This window comes from Osmerus eperlanus, chromosome 22 (assembly GCF_963692335.1).
Source record: "Osmerus eperlanus chromosome 22, fOsmEpe2.1, whole genome shotgun sequence".
Taxonomy (NCBI): domain Eukaryota; kingdom Metazoa; phylum Chordata; class Actinopteri; order Osmeriformes; family Osmeridae; genus Osmerus; species Osmerus eperlanus.
The window spans coordinates 3,186,020-3,205,322 of record NC_085039.1 but is presented as its reverse complement, the minus strand read 5'-3'; the positions used below and the strand labels follow the sequence as shown (position 1 = coordinate 3,205,322).

At 41.2% G+C, this 19,303-nt stretch overlaps 1 protein-coding gene across 5 annotated transcripts in view; it reads right to left on the bottom strand.

Annotated features, from left to right (window-relative positions):
• npepps (aminopeptidase puromycin sensitive) overlaps positions 1–19,303 on the bottom strand; it is a 208,030-nt gene that overhangs the window by 114,654 nt on the left and 74,073 nt on the right. For all 5 annotated transcript variants that reach the window (XM_062448799.1, XM_062448803.1, XM_062448801.1 and 2 more), the window contains 2 exons: positions 4,388–4,448; positions 4,174–4,283 (listed from right to left, as the gene is read on the bottom strand). In XM_062448799.1, the coding sequence (XP_062304783.1) occupies positions 4,174–4,283; positions 4,388–4,448 (171 nt within the window). The remainder of the gene's footprint in view (positions 1–4,173; positions 4,284–4,387; positions 4,449–19,303) is intronic.

The following is a 19,303-nucleotide window of genomic DNA, read 5'->3' as shown; positions in this document are numbered from 1 at the left end:
ATAAGCCAGTGGGAGAAATCCGTTCCAAACGTAAACTGCAGTTAGTCTCTGGTCCCATGCAGACTGAATCTATAGGCAGATCAAAGTACTTTGTGACTTGTATTGATGATTATTCTAGATGTTGCAAGGTATACCCATGAGACAGAAGAGTGAAGTTCTCTGCAAATTCAAGGATTTCGAGAGAATATTATCCAACGAGTGCGGACAGAAAATATTAAGACTAAGATCGGATAATGGTGGAGAATACACATCCAAAGAATTCCAAGAATACTTGAAGGCTCAAGGTATCCACCATGCGACAACTGTACCTCACACACCTCAGCATAATGGTGTTGCAGAAAGACAAAATAGGACGTTGATCGAAACAGCGAGCACCATGCTCCGTCACGCCAAGTTAACAAAGTCGTACTGGGCAGAGGCTGTAGCGACCGCAGCTTACATACAGAACAGACTCCCCACATCTGTTCTGAAACAAGTGACGCCCTAACAGAGATGGTGCGACAAACAGCCAAATGTGAGTCAAATGAAAGTGTTTGGTTGTGTAGCTTATGCACATGTCTCAGAAACAGAAATAAGGAAACTGGACAAGAAGGCTGTGAAGCTTTGTTTCGTGGGATTTACCAACAATGCCAAGGGCCATCACTTGTAAAAAAGGAGGATTCTAATTTGTTGGGATGTGATCTTCAACGAGTCAGACTTTGTCTTGAAACAAGAAGTGGACATTTCTTGTTCGGAGGACAAAGGTATCATGAAGACTGATGAGGGAACACCAGCCAATGCTACTGTCTATGGAACTGCTAGAGAAGGTGAAGTGGATAGTTTTCATGAAGACTGAGGAGAGAACACCAGAAACTGCTTGAGTGGGTGGCAGGACCAGAAGGCCACCTAAGAGATACGGCTATGATGAGTTTGCCAACATGGTGACTGTTGACCATCATGCTAGTGTTTGTTGTGTTGCAGAACCAAGCACACTTAGAGGCCATGATGAGTCCTGATGCAAAAGAATGGCAGGAGGCGGCTGACTTGGAATATGGATCATTGCTGGAAAATAAGACGTGGGATTTAGTGAAATTTCCCAAGGATTGGAAGGTCATAAGATCGAGATGGGTGTTTAAAATCAAGCATCATAGTGACTGACGAGTGGAGAGGTACAAATGCACACTTGTCGCTAAGGGTTACTCACAGATGTATGGTGCTGACTACGATGAATCTTATTCACCCGTGGTACATTTTATCTCAGTTTGTACATTGCTGTCCTTCGCCTTCCAGAATAACATGCATGTGCATCAGATGGATGTGGTGACCGCATTTCTAAATGGACACCTGGATGAGTAAATCTACATGGAGAAACCAGAGGCGTAAGGATGAGATCTCAGGCAGGCAGGCTGGAAAGAGTCACGACAATTATAAAAAGGGTTGACTCGGTTTTATTAGCTCGACGTCGGCTCATGCCACCAATCCACAACAGAGTTGCTAGCATGAGTGAAGACTCTCTCTTACAAGAGTGCTTAAATACAGTATCTGGATATGTTCAAACATAGAATGCACAGAATCGCTTCCTTAAAGGGTCTTTCAGTGGTCAGTACACTGATACACTAGAACGTTCAGCAGGTGAAGTGGTCGTTAATCACATAAGTCCCAGTTTGTACATGTTTTGCCTTACTGTCTCCTAACTGTCTGGGCTGTGTGCTATATTCTGCTCAGAGGGGGCCTCGCTGCATGACCTCTTGACTTCACAGAGACTCAAGCTTCTATGTACACAGAAAATCTGCATATCAAGAGGGATACATCAGACCAGGGGAGGAAGGTTTGGTGTGCAAGCTGAAGAGGTCAATATATGTGCTGGAGCAAAACCTTCACAGGGTTCATGAAGGACATTGGCTTTGTACAGAGTACATCAGACCCGTGTGTTCGTGAGGTCTCGACAGGAGCTGGAGATATTAGCTGTGTATGTTGATGACTTAATTCTGATCACAGAAAACAGAAAGAAAATAACTGTGTTCCTTCATCAGAAGCATTAAATCAAAGCCATTCTTCAAAAGTATGGTATGCATGATGCAAATCCCGTTACAACTCCAGCTGATGCAAATGTAAAGCTAAAAAGGAACAATGGTGTCAGCAAGCCTGTGAACCCAAGTACTTACCAGTATATGGTAGGTAGCCTTCTGTATGCTGCGATGAACACACGACCTGACATAGCAAAAGCAGTGAGCGTTGTGTCAAAGTTCAATGATAATCCAAGTGTTTCACATCTGACTGTGGTGAAGAGGATTCTACGGTACTTGAAGGGAACACTGAAGCTCACTCAAGTATGAGCGGTCAGACTCTGTAACTTTGGTTGGTTTCTCAGATGCTGACTGGGCTGGAGACCAGGACGATCGTCGCTCTACAACCGGTAATGTGTTCTTACTGGGTGGAGGAGCCGTGAGTTGGCTCAGCAAGAAACAGTCAACTGTTGCCCTTTCAACAGTGGAGGCTGAGTATGTTGCACTTAGCCAAGCAGCTCAGGAGAGTACCTGGCTTAAACGACTACTGAGTGATCTTGGAATGGATGCTACTCCTGTGGTGATCCTGGAATTCTGTATTCTGTTAAGTCTGATCTTAGATGGGCTAGACTGTGTTTAGTGTTACGGTGTAAAACTAAAAAACATGAAATAACATGAAAAAAAAGACAAAGATTAATTTTTATATAGTTTACTGAGAAATGGCTTAGTCCTATTGTAAAATTAAGTGGGAGTGTTGTAATACAGTAATTGGCCAATAGGTGTATTTTCATGTGTGTCACTACAATTCTGTTATTTCTTCATTGGTGCTTCCCTTTAAATTGTCATGTGTGTAAACAATAAAAGGCACTTACAAAACTCAACAAAGTTCATTCTTTTTTACACATCTTAGCTATGGCCTTTTTACTGCCACTCAAACCTGCAAAAATGTCTATACGCAGGGCTTAATTTGAGCCGGAACATGATCCGGCACCTCCGACGTTGGATCCGGAACCTTTTTTATAGGATCCGGCACCTCCTGTGTCACTATGAAAAATCATTCGCCTAAATGAAAACAATTAATTACTATTTGTGTAGTGTTCAATGTTGTTATCTGTCGTGTTAGTATTTATTCCCAATTGAAGTTACGCAAAATTCTTGTGTTTGCATTTTCGATGCGTTTTGAGGTGAATTTTCAGGGTAAGACATAGGGGGAGGCACTTCACGTGACACTTGCTCTTGTGCTGGTTGAGTAGGCTAGCTGTTAGCCTTGTCTCGTTTGGATAATTGCTGATGTACACACAGCGTTGTTTAGGTTTTTTTAGTCAGAGAATCTATGTAGGCAATTTTTTTTTCCCCCATTACCTCCAACCCCCGTTTTGAGTTGCCGGATCCACTCCCCCTCTGCGCTCTGGGACCTCCCACTTTACAAATTTAGCACTGTCTATATGCACTGTCGAACAGGGCTGACATGCTTGAAGCTGTTGTCCCGTCAGCTGCCTATTATGAAGGATGTTGATTCTCAAGAAAATTGTCTTCCAAATCTGCTGTGGCTTGGGTTAGCGAGAACTCTTCCAGTTTCCTTCAGTTAGGAAGTGCTTGTTGATGGTGTAGGAAACTGTACACACTGACACCTTGGTTTCCTTTGCAATATATATAAAGGAAATAAACCTACAACTTTTAAAGTTTATAATGGTCTTTCTTTCTTTGATGATTGACTTTCCCCCCCCCCCACCATAATGATAGTGATATACTACTTCCTGCAGCACAATACTATCTAAATATTACTTAAGATGGTGACTAACACTGCTTTTATACGGACAGAGTATAACTGATTTTTGACCAGTAGTGTAGTTGACAGGTGGGTGTCATACCCAGAGATGTTGCAGAATAATTCTATATTATATTATTATATATTACACAAACATATCAGCCATAACTGTATCTTGTTATTGTGTCACCTGTCAGTGGGTGGGATGTATTAGACATGAAAGTGAAAATGTTGTCATCAAAGTTGATATGTTAGAAGCAGGAAAAATGGGCAAGCCTAAGGATTTGAGTGACTGACAAGGGCCGTATTTTGGCTAGACATCTCCAAACCAAGTGTTCCTGGTCTGCAGTGGTCAGTACATATCAAAATTGGTCCACGGAAGGAAAAACGGTGAACCAACAAACCAACCCACATGCTCACCTGTTCCTGATCCACTTCTATAATAGGAAATCCCATCTGTTTTGTCCAGGAGCCCATTACAGCAGCAATAGGCTTCCCACTGGCCTGTTCCAGACAGTACCACAAGTCCTCTGTGAGGACGGCAGGGACACAAATGTTAACTTCAATATGATCAACTTCAAAACAACAATCAAAACATGCAATATTAAGTAAGGTTAAGAATTGGCTGGGTTACCTGTGGATGCATTTTTATGTTGAAATTTCAAAAGATAGGCATTCATTCCTTTCCTAAAATCCTAGAGAGAATAAAATGATTAGTCTTACAGACAAACCCTCAGAGACTATGGCAAAAACAGCCATCCATGCTCTGTGTAAATATTTTGGTCACCAAATACTTGTTTAGTATTACTTAGTATTTAACTTATAAATTAACATATTTACTGTATATTGTATGTGTGTGTTTATTTGACTGTTGTTTCCTCTGTAAGTGCCAGGCGAGGCAATGAGTAGAGGAGTGTAATAGAATATGTGGTTTTCAAGAGTGATTTGAATTACAATGGTTTTATGTCTATTGTTAGACACATGCTGTGACAACATGAAATGTGTTAGGCCAAAAGGTGGAGGATGAAAGGGAATGTTTGTTTGTCCTGAGGCTTCAGACCACCCTGTGGGACAGTAGACCCTTGGGGGTGGGTGGGCATTTTCTACATCCTCCCAATTTAGATTTAGGTCCTAAGGGGGAGGTTCTTGAAAGAGTCAGTAGTAGACTTAGAATATGTGCTAATGAAGCAGCTGTCTGATCTTTTCCTGTTGAGACCTTTGTTGTTTACAATCCATTGTGGAGAACAATGTATTGATTAACTGTTGTTTCGAATGACCAGATGTTGTGAGTCTATATAAGACGTTTTAGGATCGGCTGAACGACACTTGTTACGTGTACTCCAGCAGATCGGTCACAGAGTACTCTTAAGTATTTTACGTTATTGAATAAAGAATTTGTATTAATCCAGCATTTTGACTGATATTCTTCAGAATTCTTCCACTACTGGAGACGAAGTAGTATGTTGGGATTCAGCCAAAGCAGGCAACGGATTCGCGCGCAAGATTAACTTACTGATCCGATCAATCAAGAGGGAGAGGAACTCCCCTGAGTTAGTGGATTGATCAGTGTTGCTTTTTATTCTGGTTCTTGTTTTGTGTCCTGTTTGAGTTTGCCGTTATGACAAGTGAAATGCTCATAAAATGCTAATATGTTTTGTAAAGTGGATAAACATAAATAAATGCATTTTGCATATTTAAATGAGTCAAACAAATAATATTGTGACGTTGATAGTTTTCAACTATTTTTCAAATAGTTCTAAACCATATATGAATATAATAAGGTAGGCCTAATAAAAGGATGACGGCATTGGCGTTGGCTGTAGTCACAATAGTGTAACCGATCATTCTTGAATAATAATGATTATAATTTGAGACACGGACAGACGGAGTCACAGGCTCCATGACTCCTCGATTTGCCGGCCACACTTTGTCTCCACTCTTTTCGCACCTGACTTCCTCCTTCACAATTAAAGTCCCCCTTTTCTAATTCCTGCCTAACATTAACAGCCCACTAATAGATAGCTTACAATAGCATTTCTGAAATATTGAAAGGTAATGAGTAAATGAGCATTTTAGAACCTCTTACATCTGGCTGCAATGAATAGCCATTTTTTGTACAAAGTGTGTGAACGTAACAATAAGCTAAATAAGCATTCTTTAGCTGTAAGAAGGCCTATCAGAATGGAATGCTTGGAATGTTGGGTAGTTGGATTTGAGTAAGCTAGACAACGTTGAAAGGAACTGTTGAGACCATTCCATTGATTCACTACGCCAGGGGTGCCCAACCTTTTTTTAACCAAGATCTACTTTTAAATTTGGTAGTGTATTGAGATCTACCAAGCCATATCAAAAGCCGTAGCGCAGCCACAATTTATTGTGCACCTATATAGGAGACTGTTTTCTGACACATAGATAAAGTTTAACAATAATAATACATGTATGGAAGTAAATGTGTGTGGTGCAAAGACACAAGTAGACATAGGACTGGCCCGTAACAACACAACAGACAAACAACCCAAATAATACAATGCCTAATTCAAGTTGGAAAAGTGGTATTTCTCTACCTTAGTGGGATTTCTGGCACTGAGAGGAGGAAGCTAGTTCTCATAGTCCAGACAGTAGGAGCTGAGTGCCAGCCGTTAGCAAACCGCAAGGTGGTCATCAGTCATGGTGGATCTGTATTTTGACTTGATGATTTTCATTATGTGAAAAGGCAGACACACAATTATGTTGATCCAAAAAGTGCAGTCCAATCCTCTGCAGTTTGTCTGAGGTTGGGGTACTTCTCTTTCTGCATTAGATTCCAGAATTGGACATTCATGTCAGGTGTTGCTCTGGATTTGAGCTCAATGTCATTTTTCAGTGTGAGGATCTCATTCTCAATAGCACAGCTATCCAGGTTGAAGAGTGATGCCACTTTGGACGTTACACAATCCACATCTATATTTTCCCCAAATGGAAAACAGAAATAACTGACAACGACAATGGATGCAAAGTCAGTAAAGCGCCTGTCAAATTCTGAGAAGATGCTCTGCACTTGATCATCATAACGTGCACTCAAGCTCCCGCACAGTCTTTGCCCTGACGCTTAAGTTCTGTGTCCATGTGTGAAAAGTTCCGCAGATCACATGTTGCAACCGGCTTGATAGCAGGTGTAACTTGCTTTTAAATGTGTTCACAGAGCTGATCATGTTCATGATGTGTTTCTCCTTACCCTGTAGCTCTAGATTCAAGTTATTAATAGAGCCACTGACTGTCTTCTAGATGTGCATATTCAGCATGGTTTGAACGTTTCAGAAAAAACTATTCAGAAAACCGCTCCAGAAATGTACCTCTGCTGAGCCACCTAACGTCTGTGTGCTGCAGCAGATCTGTGTGTTCTGCACCTGTCTCCTTCAGCTGCGCACAGAATAATCGCCTCTGCAGACTCCTGGCCCGAACAGAACACGCAATCTTGTTAGCCACATCCATCACCTCTTTCATATTTAACATCTTCCCACACAACCCTTGCCCTCTTGATTGATCGGATCAGAAATCGGGAAAAGGTTAACACTGTTTGCACAATCCAATGAACCCAGCAGGTTCATTATCATTCCTCAATTGCTGTTCAACATCCAACACCATTCCCTCGCATCGCTGTGTAACAGAATTTCTTGATAACTGCAAGTCCTGAATAGCAGACACAATCTCCTTTTGATTTTTTAAATCGGCAAAGAGCACATCTGCGGCGTCCATGAACGCTTCTTTCACAATTTCACCATCCTTGAAAGATTTCTTTCCTTTTGCAAGAACACGACAAGATACTATGTTTGCAGCCTTACTTTTGGTGTTGGGCCTGGTAAAAATGGACTGTTGTGCTGCTAGATGACTTTTCAATTCCTGGACTTTTCGGGCACGCAGAGGTGATTTAGCTGGGAAGTTTGTATCGTAGCTCTTGTGGACAGTCTTGAAATAGCGCTCCAAGTTCCCTTTCTTTGGTAAAGCCACGTTTGCATTGCAGATAAGACAGATGGACTTCGCATTCGAATACACAATAAAATAATCCTCCTCCCACTCTGAATGAAAATGACAAGTTTGAGATGTTTTAGCTTCTGCCATGGTAGTAGCCTATCCACTTGCTCTAGTCTAGCTTCTCGCACCCTTTCGAGTCTTTAGTTACAACCTAGCAACCATACCCTGCATGTGCGTGAGATTTTTTTTAAATGATGCCTGATATAGCCAACTATTGTAGGCTACAAATCTACACACTGCTTCACGCGATCGGCAATTCATTGTGCCTATTTAAGATGTTTTATGTTGGAAGTTTTAATGTATTTTACACAACAGTAGGAGTAAGCTACACACAGCACGAGTGACACAACATTTCTCGCGATCGCCTGCAACTCAGCCCGCGATCGACTGGTAGACCGCGATCGACTGGTTGGGCACCCCTGCACTACGCGATCAATCATTAGTAGGGTATGTAAGTTTATAGACTCTTTATTCAAATGGAAATGCATTTGTCAAATGGCAATTCAATGCGCAAAGTGGCAATGCAATCCGCAATTCAAATGGAAAGCAGTTGTCAAATGGCAATTCAATATGCAAATGACAATGCAATCAGCAATTCAGTTTGTACATTTTGAATACAATTTTCAATGAACGCTTATAGTATTGCATTTCATATTGACAAGGTTTTTTCGATTCTTTATTCAAATGAAAATGCATTATTCAAATGATAATTCAATGTGGTAGCTAAACAGCGCCCCCTGTTGGACCGAATTCTCACTCCCTCGCAGAATTCCACTCCCCTACGCGTGAACGCGCACTGCCTTCCTAGCGTATTGCTATGTGTAGATTGGCGAACTGAGGCGATTTAAGTGTTGAGTCTATGGTTCCCTCGTCAAAAGGCTTTAGGGAAACTGTCAGTAGGCTATTTAATTCATGTTTCATTAAAATATAAGTTATGTTGCGCTGCACTTGAGAGCCTATACGACGTGTATGTCGTGCTACATGTAAAATCTGAATGATTGTCTCACGAAAATAGACGTAATGTTGAGCAGCAGTTCAGTATTTCTTTTTAACTGACTGGGGGAGTAGGATTTTGGCAACACTGTTTTTCATCAGAATCATAAAGGGTTTTAATCGCCATGAAAGTTTTCACAGACAGGGAATTTACTTTGGCAGGAAGGTGCATACATTAAACCTTGTGTTATCTTCGGGTCATTCTGACCCATCAGTCATTGTGACCCACCGTCGTATTGCGACAACTTTACCGCATACAAAAACAAAGTGAAGCATTTTCTTTTAACCGTTGGGCTGTCTCAGACCCCCCACATTGCGAAGGTTAAAAGAAAATTAGTTTTATTTGTTTTTGTATTGGTTAAAATTGGGTAAACACAAAGATGGTTTGTTATGAACCTTTGAAAGGGACATATGTGGTCTTACTATAGCTACAAAAGGTACAAAGTCTAGCTAATACTAAGGGGATTTAGAATAAATATAAAATATAAAGTAGCCATAATTTACAACATAAAAATACAAAAAATACAAATAGTACAAAAGATACAAAGTGCAATATAGTGCAAATTGCAATGTGGCAAGGTGTCTATTGTGCAGATTGTGATTAGTCATTAAAGTCAGTGTGAGCCCTTGGCCTTGTTGAAGAGGCCAACAGCGGATGGGAAGAAATTGTTTTTGTGGCGTGTGGTATTGGTCCTGATGGACCGCAGCCTTCTGCCGGAGAGGAGTAGCTGGAACAGGGAGTGGGCGGGGTTGGCCACAATCTTCCTAGCTCGCCTCAGGGTCCTCGAGGTGTGCAGGTCCTCGAGGGTAGGCAAATTGCAGCCGATCACCTTCTCAGCAGTGCGGATGATACGCTGCAGTCTGCTCTTGTCCTTGGCAGTAGCAGATGGTGAGGGAGGAGGTGAGGATGGACTCAATGATGGCTGTGTAGAAGTGCACCATCGTTGTCTTTGGCAGGTTGAATTTCTTCAGCTGCTGTAGGAAGTACATCCTCTGTTGTGCTTTCTTGGTGAGGGAGCTGATGTTCAGTTCCCACTTTAGGTCCTGGGAGAGGATGGTGCCCAGGAAGCGGAAGGACTCCACAGTGTTGACTGGGGAATCGCACAGGGTGATGGGGGTGAGTGGGGCTGTATTCTTCCTGAAGTACACAACCATCTCCACTGTCTTAAGAGCATTGAGCTCTAAGTTGTTCTGGCTACACCAGGTCACCAGGTTGTCAGCTTCCCAGCTGTAATCAGACTCGTCCCCGTCAGAGATGAGCCCAATGAGGGTGGTGTCGTTCACCAAATTCGAGTTTGACGGATGGAGGACTGGAGGTGCAGCTGTTGGTGTACCGGGAGAGCTTCAGCTGGGAGAGCTTGTCCTGAAGCAGGGCGGGGATGATGGTGTTGAAGGCAGAGCTGAAGTCCACAAACAGGATCCTGGCGTAGGATGCTGGGGAGTCCAGGTGCTGTTGGGTGAAGTGGAGGGCCATGTTAACTGCGTCGTCCACAGACCTGTTGGCTCTGTAAGCAAACTGCAGGGGGTCCAGGAGAGGGTCTGTGATGGATTTGAGGTGTGCCAGCACCAGGTGCTCAAAAGACTTCATCACCACAGAGGTCAGGGCGACGGGTCTGTAGTCATTATGTCCTGTTGGCCTTGGCTTTTTGGGCACAGGGATGATGGTGGATAACATCATACCTGCCGAAATCCCCCCCCCCCCATATCTTGGGACTAGATCTGACACATCCCAAAATGATTTTAGTGGCTCCTCATGCCCTGTGCCATAAAAAAGCTTTTGATACTAGTTGTATAAATGTAAAAGTTAGAAGGGGAGTAGGATTTTGGCAACACTTTTTCATACCTGCCGAAATCCTCCCCCCCTCCCCCCCCCCTCCATATCTTGGGGCTATAAGATCTGACGCACCCCAACTATGCAGGGATGTGGACAATCTGGATGGCGGCACTCACTGGGTAATAGCTTGTCAACTGGTATTGAATACAATACTTTTATCACTACTAGACACATATATAATGAAGCATTGGTGTTTCTTTGTATAAGAGGTAATGTTATTATAGGTGACAGTGCCAGTTTTTGCCATTCCTAATGTTTGATCATTCATTATCATTCCACAAATTAATCTTAATGTTTATCCAAAATCTCAGGTTGGCTGTGACAGCTGCCTCAGATGGTTCCATCAGTGTTGTTCTCAAATCCAACTGACAGGAATATGTCTGTGCTGCCTGTCGTAAACAGCCCTGATCTGTTTTCGTGATCAAGCCTCAAACATGTTAAAACTCTTATTTAAATGATCACTATTTCTACCTTTTGTTAAATATATCATTATAGTTTTTTGTTTAAAATAAATGTGATGGAACCAATCAAAATGTCATCATTTATTATATGTTTTTCATTAGCCAGTCACATAGGGAAGGTCCAGACTTGGCGTACTAAAACCAAGCACTGTACATTGCAAGTTAGAAGATACTAACTAGGCTGTGGGAAGAAGGATCTATAAAATGGATATGATTGTAAACACAAAACAGTTGTGTGGCAAGTAGTTTACTGAGAGGGACATAGAAGTTGAATTCTGGTAGGAGGGACCTGTGAGCAGGGGCCTTTTTAGAACTTTTTTAGTAAGTAGCCTATAATAGCAAGTAGCCAACAACGTAATCAAGAATCAGAAGGGATTCGTTTTACTAAAAGTGATTAGTACAAATGAATACAAAGAAGGATGCTTGCTTTAACCAGACAGTGACTATGATAAAAGCAGTCGCAACTACCACTTAATTCACATATTACCTCATTCCGATAATAGGACAGTGTAGCACAACATCAACATTGTTTCTCAAGTGCAGCTCAACATTACGTCTATTTTCGTGAGACAATCATTCAGATTTTACATGTAGCACGACATACAAATCGTATAGGCTCTCAAGTGCAGCGCAACATAACTTATATTTGAATGAAACATGAATTAAATAGCCTACTGGAAGTTTCCTCAAAGCCTAAGACGAGGGAACCATAGGCTCAACACTTAAATCGCCTCGGTTCGTCAATCTACACATAGCAATACGCTAGGAAGGCAGTGCGCATTCGCGCGTAGGGGAGTGGAATTCTGCGAGGGAGTGAGAATTTGGTCCAACAGGGGGCGCTGTTTACCTACCACATTGAATTTCCATTTGAATAAAGAGTTGAAAAAACCGTGTCAATATGAAATGCAATGCAATAAGCGTTCATTCACAATTGTATTCAAAATAATACAAACTGAATTGCGGATTGCATTGTCATTTGCACATTGAATTGCCATTTGACAACTGCTTTCCATTTGAATTGCGGATTGCATTGCCACTTTGCGCATTGAATTGCCATTTGACAAATGCATTTACATTTGAATAAAGAGTCTAATAAACTTCCATAGTAGGAGGGATGGGAGATTGCACCTTTCAAACAGCCTGAAAGATGCTTTCACAGGTTACCAACTCAAAAAAAGACATTCTGTGCACAATGCAATACCTGAGGTTAGCCTTATTCTATTTAGTTCGTAGATGTACAGAGAACAAAACGTAGGCTATTCAATATTCTGTCGGATTAGTTGATGTAGCTGATTTTAGAGAGGAAGGACTTAATTTTAACCAAGGTTCGGAGTTGGTAAAACCTTGCCTTCACAACTTGATTTACATGTCTATCAAGCTTTAGGGCACTATCCAATACCACACCCAAGTTTTTAACATATGGTTTAACATGAGGTGCCAAAACGCAAAGATCTACATTTGTTGTGTTATGTACACTGGAAGATGTAAACACCAAATATTATACCCTGCCTATTAGAGTGCGTGTCCACTACAGCGACGCAATGCTTTCCATTCATTTTCAATGGAGCCAGGCGAAGCGCTTGCGTGGTGCATTGTGGGTAGCAACGCAATGCGATCCAAGTGATTTGAGTTTAGATATTCTCAACTTTATGTAAATGAGGAGCAATTTTCGCGAGGGACAGCCAAACGGATTGTTTGTGTTTCTTGCAATGTAGCAACTGTTGGTGATTGTAAACATTCCTAGCTTTCACAGTTTCAAGATGGATAACAAATTAATCGTCTGTGTGGCTGCGCACCCAGCCATGTTCAATACATCTATGTATTCGTACAGAGCTCCTGGTGGGGTTTTTGTAATAAATTCAGTCTCGTAACATAACGTAACTTTGCACTGCTAGCTAGCTAGCCCCACCGGCGGTACACGACCGGTTACCCTGAGTGCCCGGTGGCATACTGTCACATTTAATCTTTTACTCTGAAGAAAATACTCCAAAAAAGGTATTGTGAGTAGCCTACGGATAAGACCATGCTACATCTAGCCAGAGTATTAGATTTCTTGCATCATGTGTGTAAATGTTGTATTTTGATAGATACTGTGAGACTGCATTGGACATCATTAGTGGCTTTCGCGCCCGGTCGCATAATGTAACATTTAATCTTTCAAGCAAGCAAAAAAGAGCGACTATATATACTAGAGTAACTATTGTGTATAGTAGATAACATCATGCTACATCTAGCCAACGTTTTTGCTACATGTTTGTAATAGCTGTATTTTTTTACCATTTTCTTTTTATTCAACAATAAGAACACCAACACAACAAGTCATTAACAACATCGACAACCATAAATAAATCTGTGAACCTGTCAGCCGTAGCCTGTGTGTCAGTCTTTCCATAATATGTATTTCCTCTACTGTGTCCACCCAATGGATCTGAGTGGGTAGATCTTCCGTCCCCATTTCCTTGTAATGGCCTTTTTACCTGCAACCATGAGTATCTTGAATAGATACGAGTCCCCATCATGTACAGCATTCTGTGTAAATACCCAGATACATCAGCTCATGATTCATAGGAAATTCGTATCGCAGAATCTCGTGTTATCCTATGGACCATTCCCCAAAACCCTATTATTTTGTGACAATTCCAGAATATATGTGCATGGTTAGCCTCAGATGACCCACAATTCCTCCAACATCACTTTCTTGTTGGGTGTGCTCACGCCTTCGGCGAGCACAACCATTGTTCTCTCACATATATATTATTATTTATTTTCGCCCCCCTAAGGATCAGTCAATATTTGGACTACATAGACAACGCCTGTGTAAAAATGTTCGTCTTGGTCTCGATTGCGTTGCTTGTATTTTTATTTACGTTCCGTTGCACGGTTTAGGAGGTTACAACGTTTTTGTGGCAAAAAGTGCCTTTAGTCAACGAAGGGTAATCAGTGCTAGCTACGTCACCACGTCAGCACACGTTAGCAACGACGCATGGATTGATGTGCTGTTGCCAAGCCCCCACCCCTCGCCCCTCGGCTTGAAGCAACGGCCCCGGTGGATGTAGGTGGTATTGCATTTCTTGTTACACTTCCGGCTCTTCCGGTCGTTTTTATTCTATTTACTCCAGTCAACATTTACAAAACTATCTCCCCCAATAATTTTTGTTTGATTCTCGAACCTTGCTCATACTAGCTTTTTCATAGAATAATTTTTCCTGATTTTTGTTAAGTTTGAAACCAATCCGAAATGGGTAAACTAGCACCCCATTTATTTGCTTACGTCAATAAAAGTTGCCTGCAAATGTGCTCGCGGATACTAACAGGGCACAAGCACAAAAGTTCACATTGGCCGATAGCCGATTTACCTGGAGCTGAAAGAAATGGCTTTAGTTGCCTGCCTTGTTGTAGCAAGTTAAGCAAATGGTTGTCACACATACATGAAACGTTAATATAGTTTATTCCCTTTATTTTAAAACAGATTGGATTTTTCGTAAAAACGTTCATGACATGATGACAAATACTATATTATGTTAAGCGTGAGCATAGCTTTTTGACATGACTATCTGGAGCAAAGACGAAGATTAATACTTTAACTGATAACCACAATAGGAAATGATATATATTTAAATAATATTAGTCTTGCCTTCAGAAGCTTTTGTTAAACACACTCATTATTCTTTTTTGATCGTGTCATCAAGCCAGACTACTTTTGTGGGACAATGAAGGTCCTCAGTGACTACGTTTCACCCCCACTTATATCCGATGGAAACGTCTTGTATATAGTTCTGTTAATATGCCCCTTTCAAAGGCACATTCAATAAAGTAGACTATATTTTAGACACACTTCTCAATTTATTACATTATTACCAAGTCTTGTTAGATCACGTTATATCCATTAATAGGGGTTTGTTTTGTAGGTTGAACATATATAACACAGGCCACATTTCTACACTGATGTTAAATTGAAGGCAGTGTGAATTTCGATGCATTTCGTTTGAATATAAAGTTGACAGTAAGCTATGGTAAGTCTGCATTATGGAAGATTTCTGTTACTAAAATAACTATTAAGCTTTCTTTTCCTGGCGAGAACAACGACGGAGCTAAGTGTTCATGTTAACAGTTTATTTAATCCGATACAATGCGTTGGAAATCATACTCATATCACAAAGAAAGCAACATATGTGATGAGTTCCATCTAGAATAGCCCTATATTTAGCCCTATAGCCTATTTCTAAAAGCCAAGTGAAAGGAATACTATATAATGACAGCATTCATTTCCGTAAAGTTTGCATCATGTCTCTGATTCTTATCTGACTTTTACCCCATTCTGCCGCTGCAATGCCTTAGCTCACACGCTCGCAACCATATAAATCTATGCTCGCGACTGGTTGTCGCAAAGTATGACGTGTACAGCTAGTTGCAAGCGTGCACGAGGTCTTGGTGCTAGGGAAAAAAAGAGCCACTGTTTAAAGCTAGACCGGAAGAGTCGGAAGTGGAAAGATGGCGCGGTCCAGTTTTGTGCTCTTGCTTGCCTCACTGCGCCACTGAGCATTTTTCATAGAAATGAATGGGGACGCCATCTAGTAATATTAACTCTATGGCTGTTGCACAGAGAGTATCGTATCGTGCCGTGGTGTACTACTACTAGCAGCATCATACATGTACATTTAAGCAAATCAAGACTTGCATGTACAGTAAGTAATGTCACATTAAAGATAGTAAAGTTTAAACTCAAGCTTGTGTGGTGCGTCGCTGGCTTCAGTGCCACAGCCTAAACTTTATGTCAAAACAAACGTTCTCATTTCCGGCGCTTTCAAACAATCCCCTTACTCAGTGAAGTTTGGCACCGCAACTAGCATCTCATCGTAGCAAACTTCTTTTGAATTAGCCATTTCTCCCTAAATAGATGTAAAGCTTATTTACGTTGTTGGGGGCATATTTTCAGTTAGCAGATGGTACTGTTTGAATCGCGATTCCATCTGAAATACTGCCGGTGACAACGTTGTTACGTTAGCAACTAGTGATGGGTCGTTCGCGAACAATCCGGCTCTAAGAGCCGGCTCTTGAAGGTGAACGTCGGGAGCTGGCTCGCATATCTGAAGAGCCGACTCTATTTTTAATAGATTAATACAGCCTATAAAAACGATAAATGATTATGAAATAATGAATTTTAATTGTATTTAAAATAATTGACTAATTCAAAGAACAACAAAAAAATACTTGTAGGCTTAAAGGCGCACACGATCATCCTCACATTCTGTTCCTGTCAATCCTGCATGAGGGAGGGCCGAGCCAACTCACACACAGAGAGTGGTCAAAACTCGGAGGAGAGCCATGACAAATCAATGCATTTTTAAAGATATGTGGTTACGGTCGAGTATGATTTCATTTCATAATTTAATTCAAATTGTTTTCACACCCATCATAGTCAAATTCATAGTTAAAACATGTATTTTTTAAAGAGCCGTTCGGGAGCCAAAAGAACCGGCTCTTTTTGGTGAGCTGAGCCATACGAGCCGGCTCACGAAAAAGAGCCAGAATGCCCATCACTATTAGCAACGACGCATGGATACAACGTGGATAGATGTGCTGTTGCACAGCGAGTATTGTTGCACTAGCAGCATCATACATGTACATTTAAGCAAATCAAGACTTGCATGTACAGTAAGTTATGTCACATTAAAGAATGTATTTAAACTCAAGCTTGTGTGGTGCGTCGCTGGCTTCAGTGCCACAGCCTAAACTTTGTCAAAAGAAACATTCTAATTTCCGGCGCTTAAAAACAATCCCCTCACTCAGTCAAGTTTGGCTAGCCTTCTTTTGAATTAGCCATTTCTCCCTAAATAGATGTAAAGCTTATTTACGTTTTTGGGGGCATATTTTCAGTTAGCAGATGGTACTGTTTGAATCGCGATTCCATCGGAAATACTGCCGGTGACACCGTTGTTACAGTAGCTTGTTTCAAAGGGGGTTCTTGAGTAGGCTAAATGCTTGAAAATATCACTAGATGGGAAAAGCGTAAGGGGACGGACCCACCTGCAACCGACGCAAGCGAGCACACCCTACAATTTCCCCAGAAATTGTACCCTCTCTAGTTTCAGAATAGTTATTTGATATTTTAGGTGTGATAAAGAACCGTACCAGATTTTTCCAGGAAAACTCTCCAGGCTCTTAACCTTTTCATGTTCCTGTTAAATTTGCCTGAAAACGCCTAAACAGCATACCCAAAGTAAATTGGAAGCTGTTCTTGAACCATTTGGAGTACATGCATGTAAATGATCTCTTTTGAAAGCTGACACTCTGAAGTTATGTCCCCTGTTGTCAGGACCCCTGTCAGTCCTTCTAGTGTTGAGTAATAGAAGCTTGAACACAAGGAAAGTGAAAATTTCTATTTCCGCCTAGATTTTGTTTTGAAAACAGAGGCCTGAAGAGGCCTAGAGGTGGTAGGTATTATCTGGAAGACTAAATTGGACCACAGGTTGAAGCCTTACCCAATTCAAATCAAAAGTCAAACATAATACCACAATATATTCATATTTGACACATGTTTTTATAAGAGTACATCCAGGAATTTTCTAAAAGGGTCTTTTGGAGACTCCAAAATGACCCTTTGTAACCAAGGTCAAGGTCAAATAAAAAGGTATTATTTTTCATAATTGTTATCTCTGGCCCATCTCTGGTACTTAGAAATATCATATATAATAGCTAAATCCCTAATTAGTAATACTGAAACACAAAAACTGAAGCATGAACACATTGGAGTGCTTTATCTGATTCCAAGGATTGGCGCACAAAGAACACTGATTCTGTCAACCATATTGCGCAATCGACTGTTATTTTGAAGGCTCCACAGACGCATACAAATGAGGTATTGGCATTTTCAGCTAGCTGTCAGCTACAAGGCTAACGAGCTAATTTCAGAGCCAGTCGAAGCCAGTTCGAGAAATTTGTTTAGAACGAGTGTGGGGGGGGGGGGCGGGGGGGGGCAGGACGCACAGACCTAGTTGGCTTTAGAGGGCTGTCAACGGGGCATGGAAGCTCCTATTGGGTCGAACAAGGTGTCAATCAAAAGGGGAGGGTTCAACGGACATTTTGAGACCTTCATTTTGTAAATACTCCGTTGATAAATCGGAGAAAATAACACTTTTATGTGAACAAGTTGTTTCTTCCTTCGGCTAACTTGCATAATGAAACAAAGGATAATGGCTATTCATGAACGTAAAACATTGTATTTGGACGAATTACTTTACATGGTTAGATACTTTGAACCCTTGGGACTTACGCAGATCAAGTTTTGATGGCATGATTTGCACACCTGGACCTATTTGAACAACTTAGGGTGAGTACAACTTTTTTCTTTGGCATTGTTGAAGGAATGTTCACCGGAAAAAGACGTTGACTTTGCTTGCTATTGCGACTTGATCTTGAATTGGTTTATTTCAATGGAAGCACAAGAATCGTAGCTTTCCAACGATGTATAACATGTGTAGCGTCTAAAAAATATATTTTTTAGAATTTAGTGCGTCGTAACTGAGGAAGGGGGAGGCAGCATTTTTGTCTCGCGGGCGAAACAGGAGCGTAAACAGGTTAAACAGGTTGTTGTCTTATGTTTTCCCCACATCTTATCCCATTCATCTTCAGATATTTCCATGTCAAATTCTCTTTCCCATTTTTCTTTTATATACCCTGTTGTGCTTTTGCCATCCATCAATGCCTTATGTAGTTATAGTCCCGACCCGGTTCCCTTTATATTTATCAATCATTACTTGTACCACCTTGTTCACTTCTAGAGAGAGCTCCTGTCCAATTTGTTTCACTTAATAATCCCGTATCTGTAAATATTTGTAAAAGTCCCGCCAATCCAGGCCATATGTCGTTTTCAAGTCTTGAAAACTAATTATCTTCCCCTTTTCCACCAGCGTGCACCATGCCGTAATGCCCTTATCCGCCCACTGTCCGAATCCCCCACAGCACCCAGCTGATTTAAAACTGCTATCAAAAGCCACCCATTTCAATAAATTTGCGTCCTTCTCCGCCTTATTATGTCTAAGTAATTTGAACCAATATTCCAAGGTAAATTTTGTGATCGAATCCATTTGATTTCTAACCTTCTTAAATGTTTCCCCATCTCCTATAATACTCTGTATCGGACACATTCAAAATTATTTTTCCATTTCTTTCCATTTTGCTTCATAAGTATTCTTTCAGGTTCGGCAGACTCAGGCCCCCCTTCTCCCTCTTTAGCTGGAGAGTTCTGAAT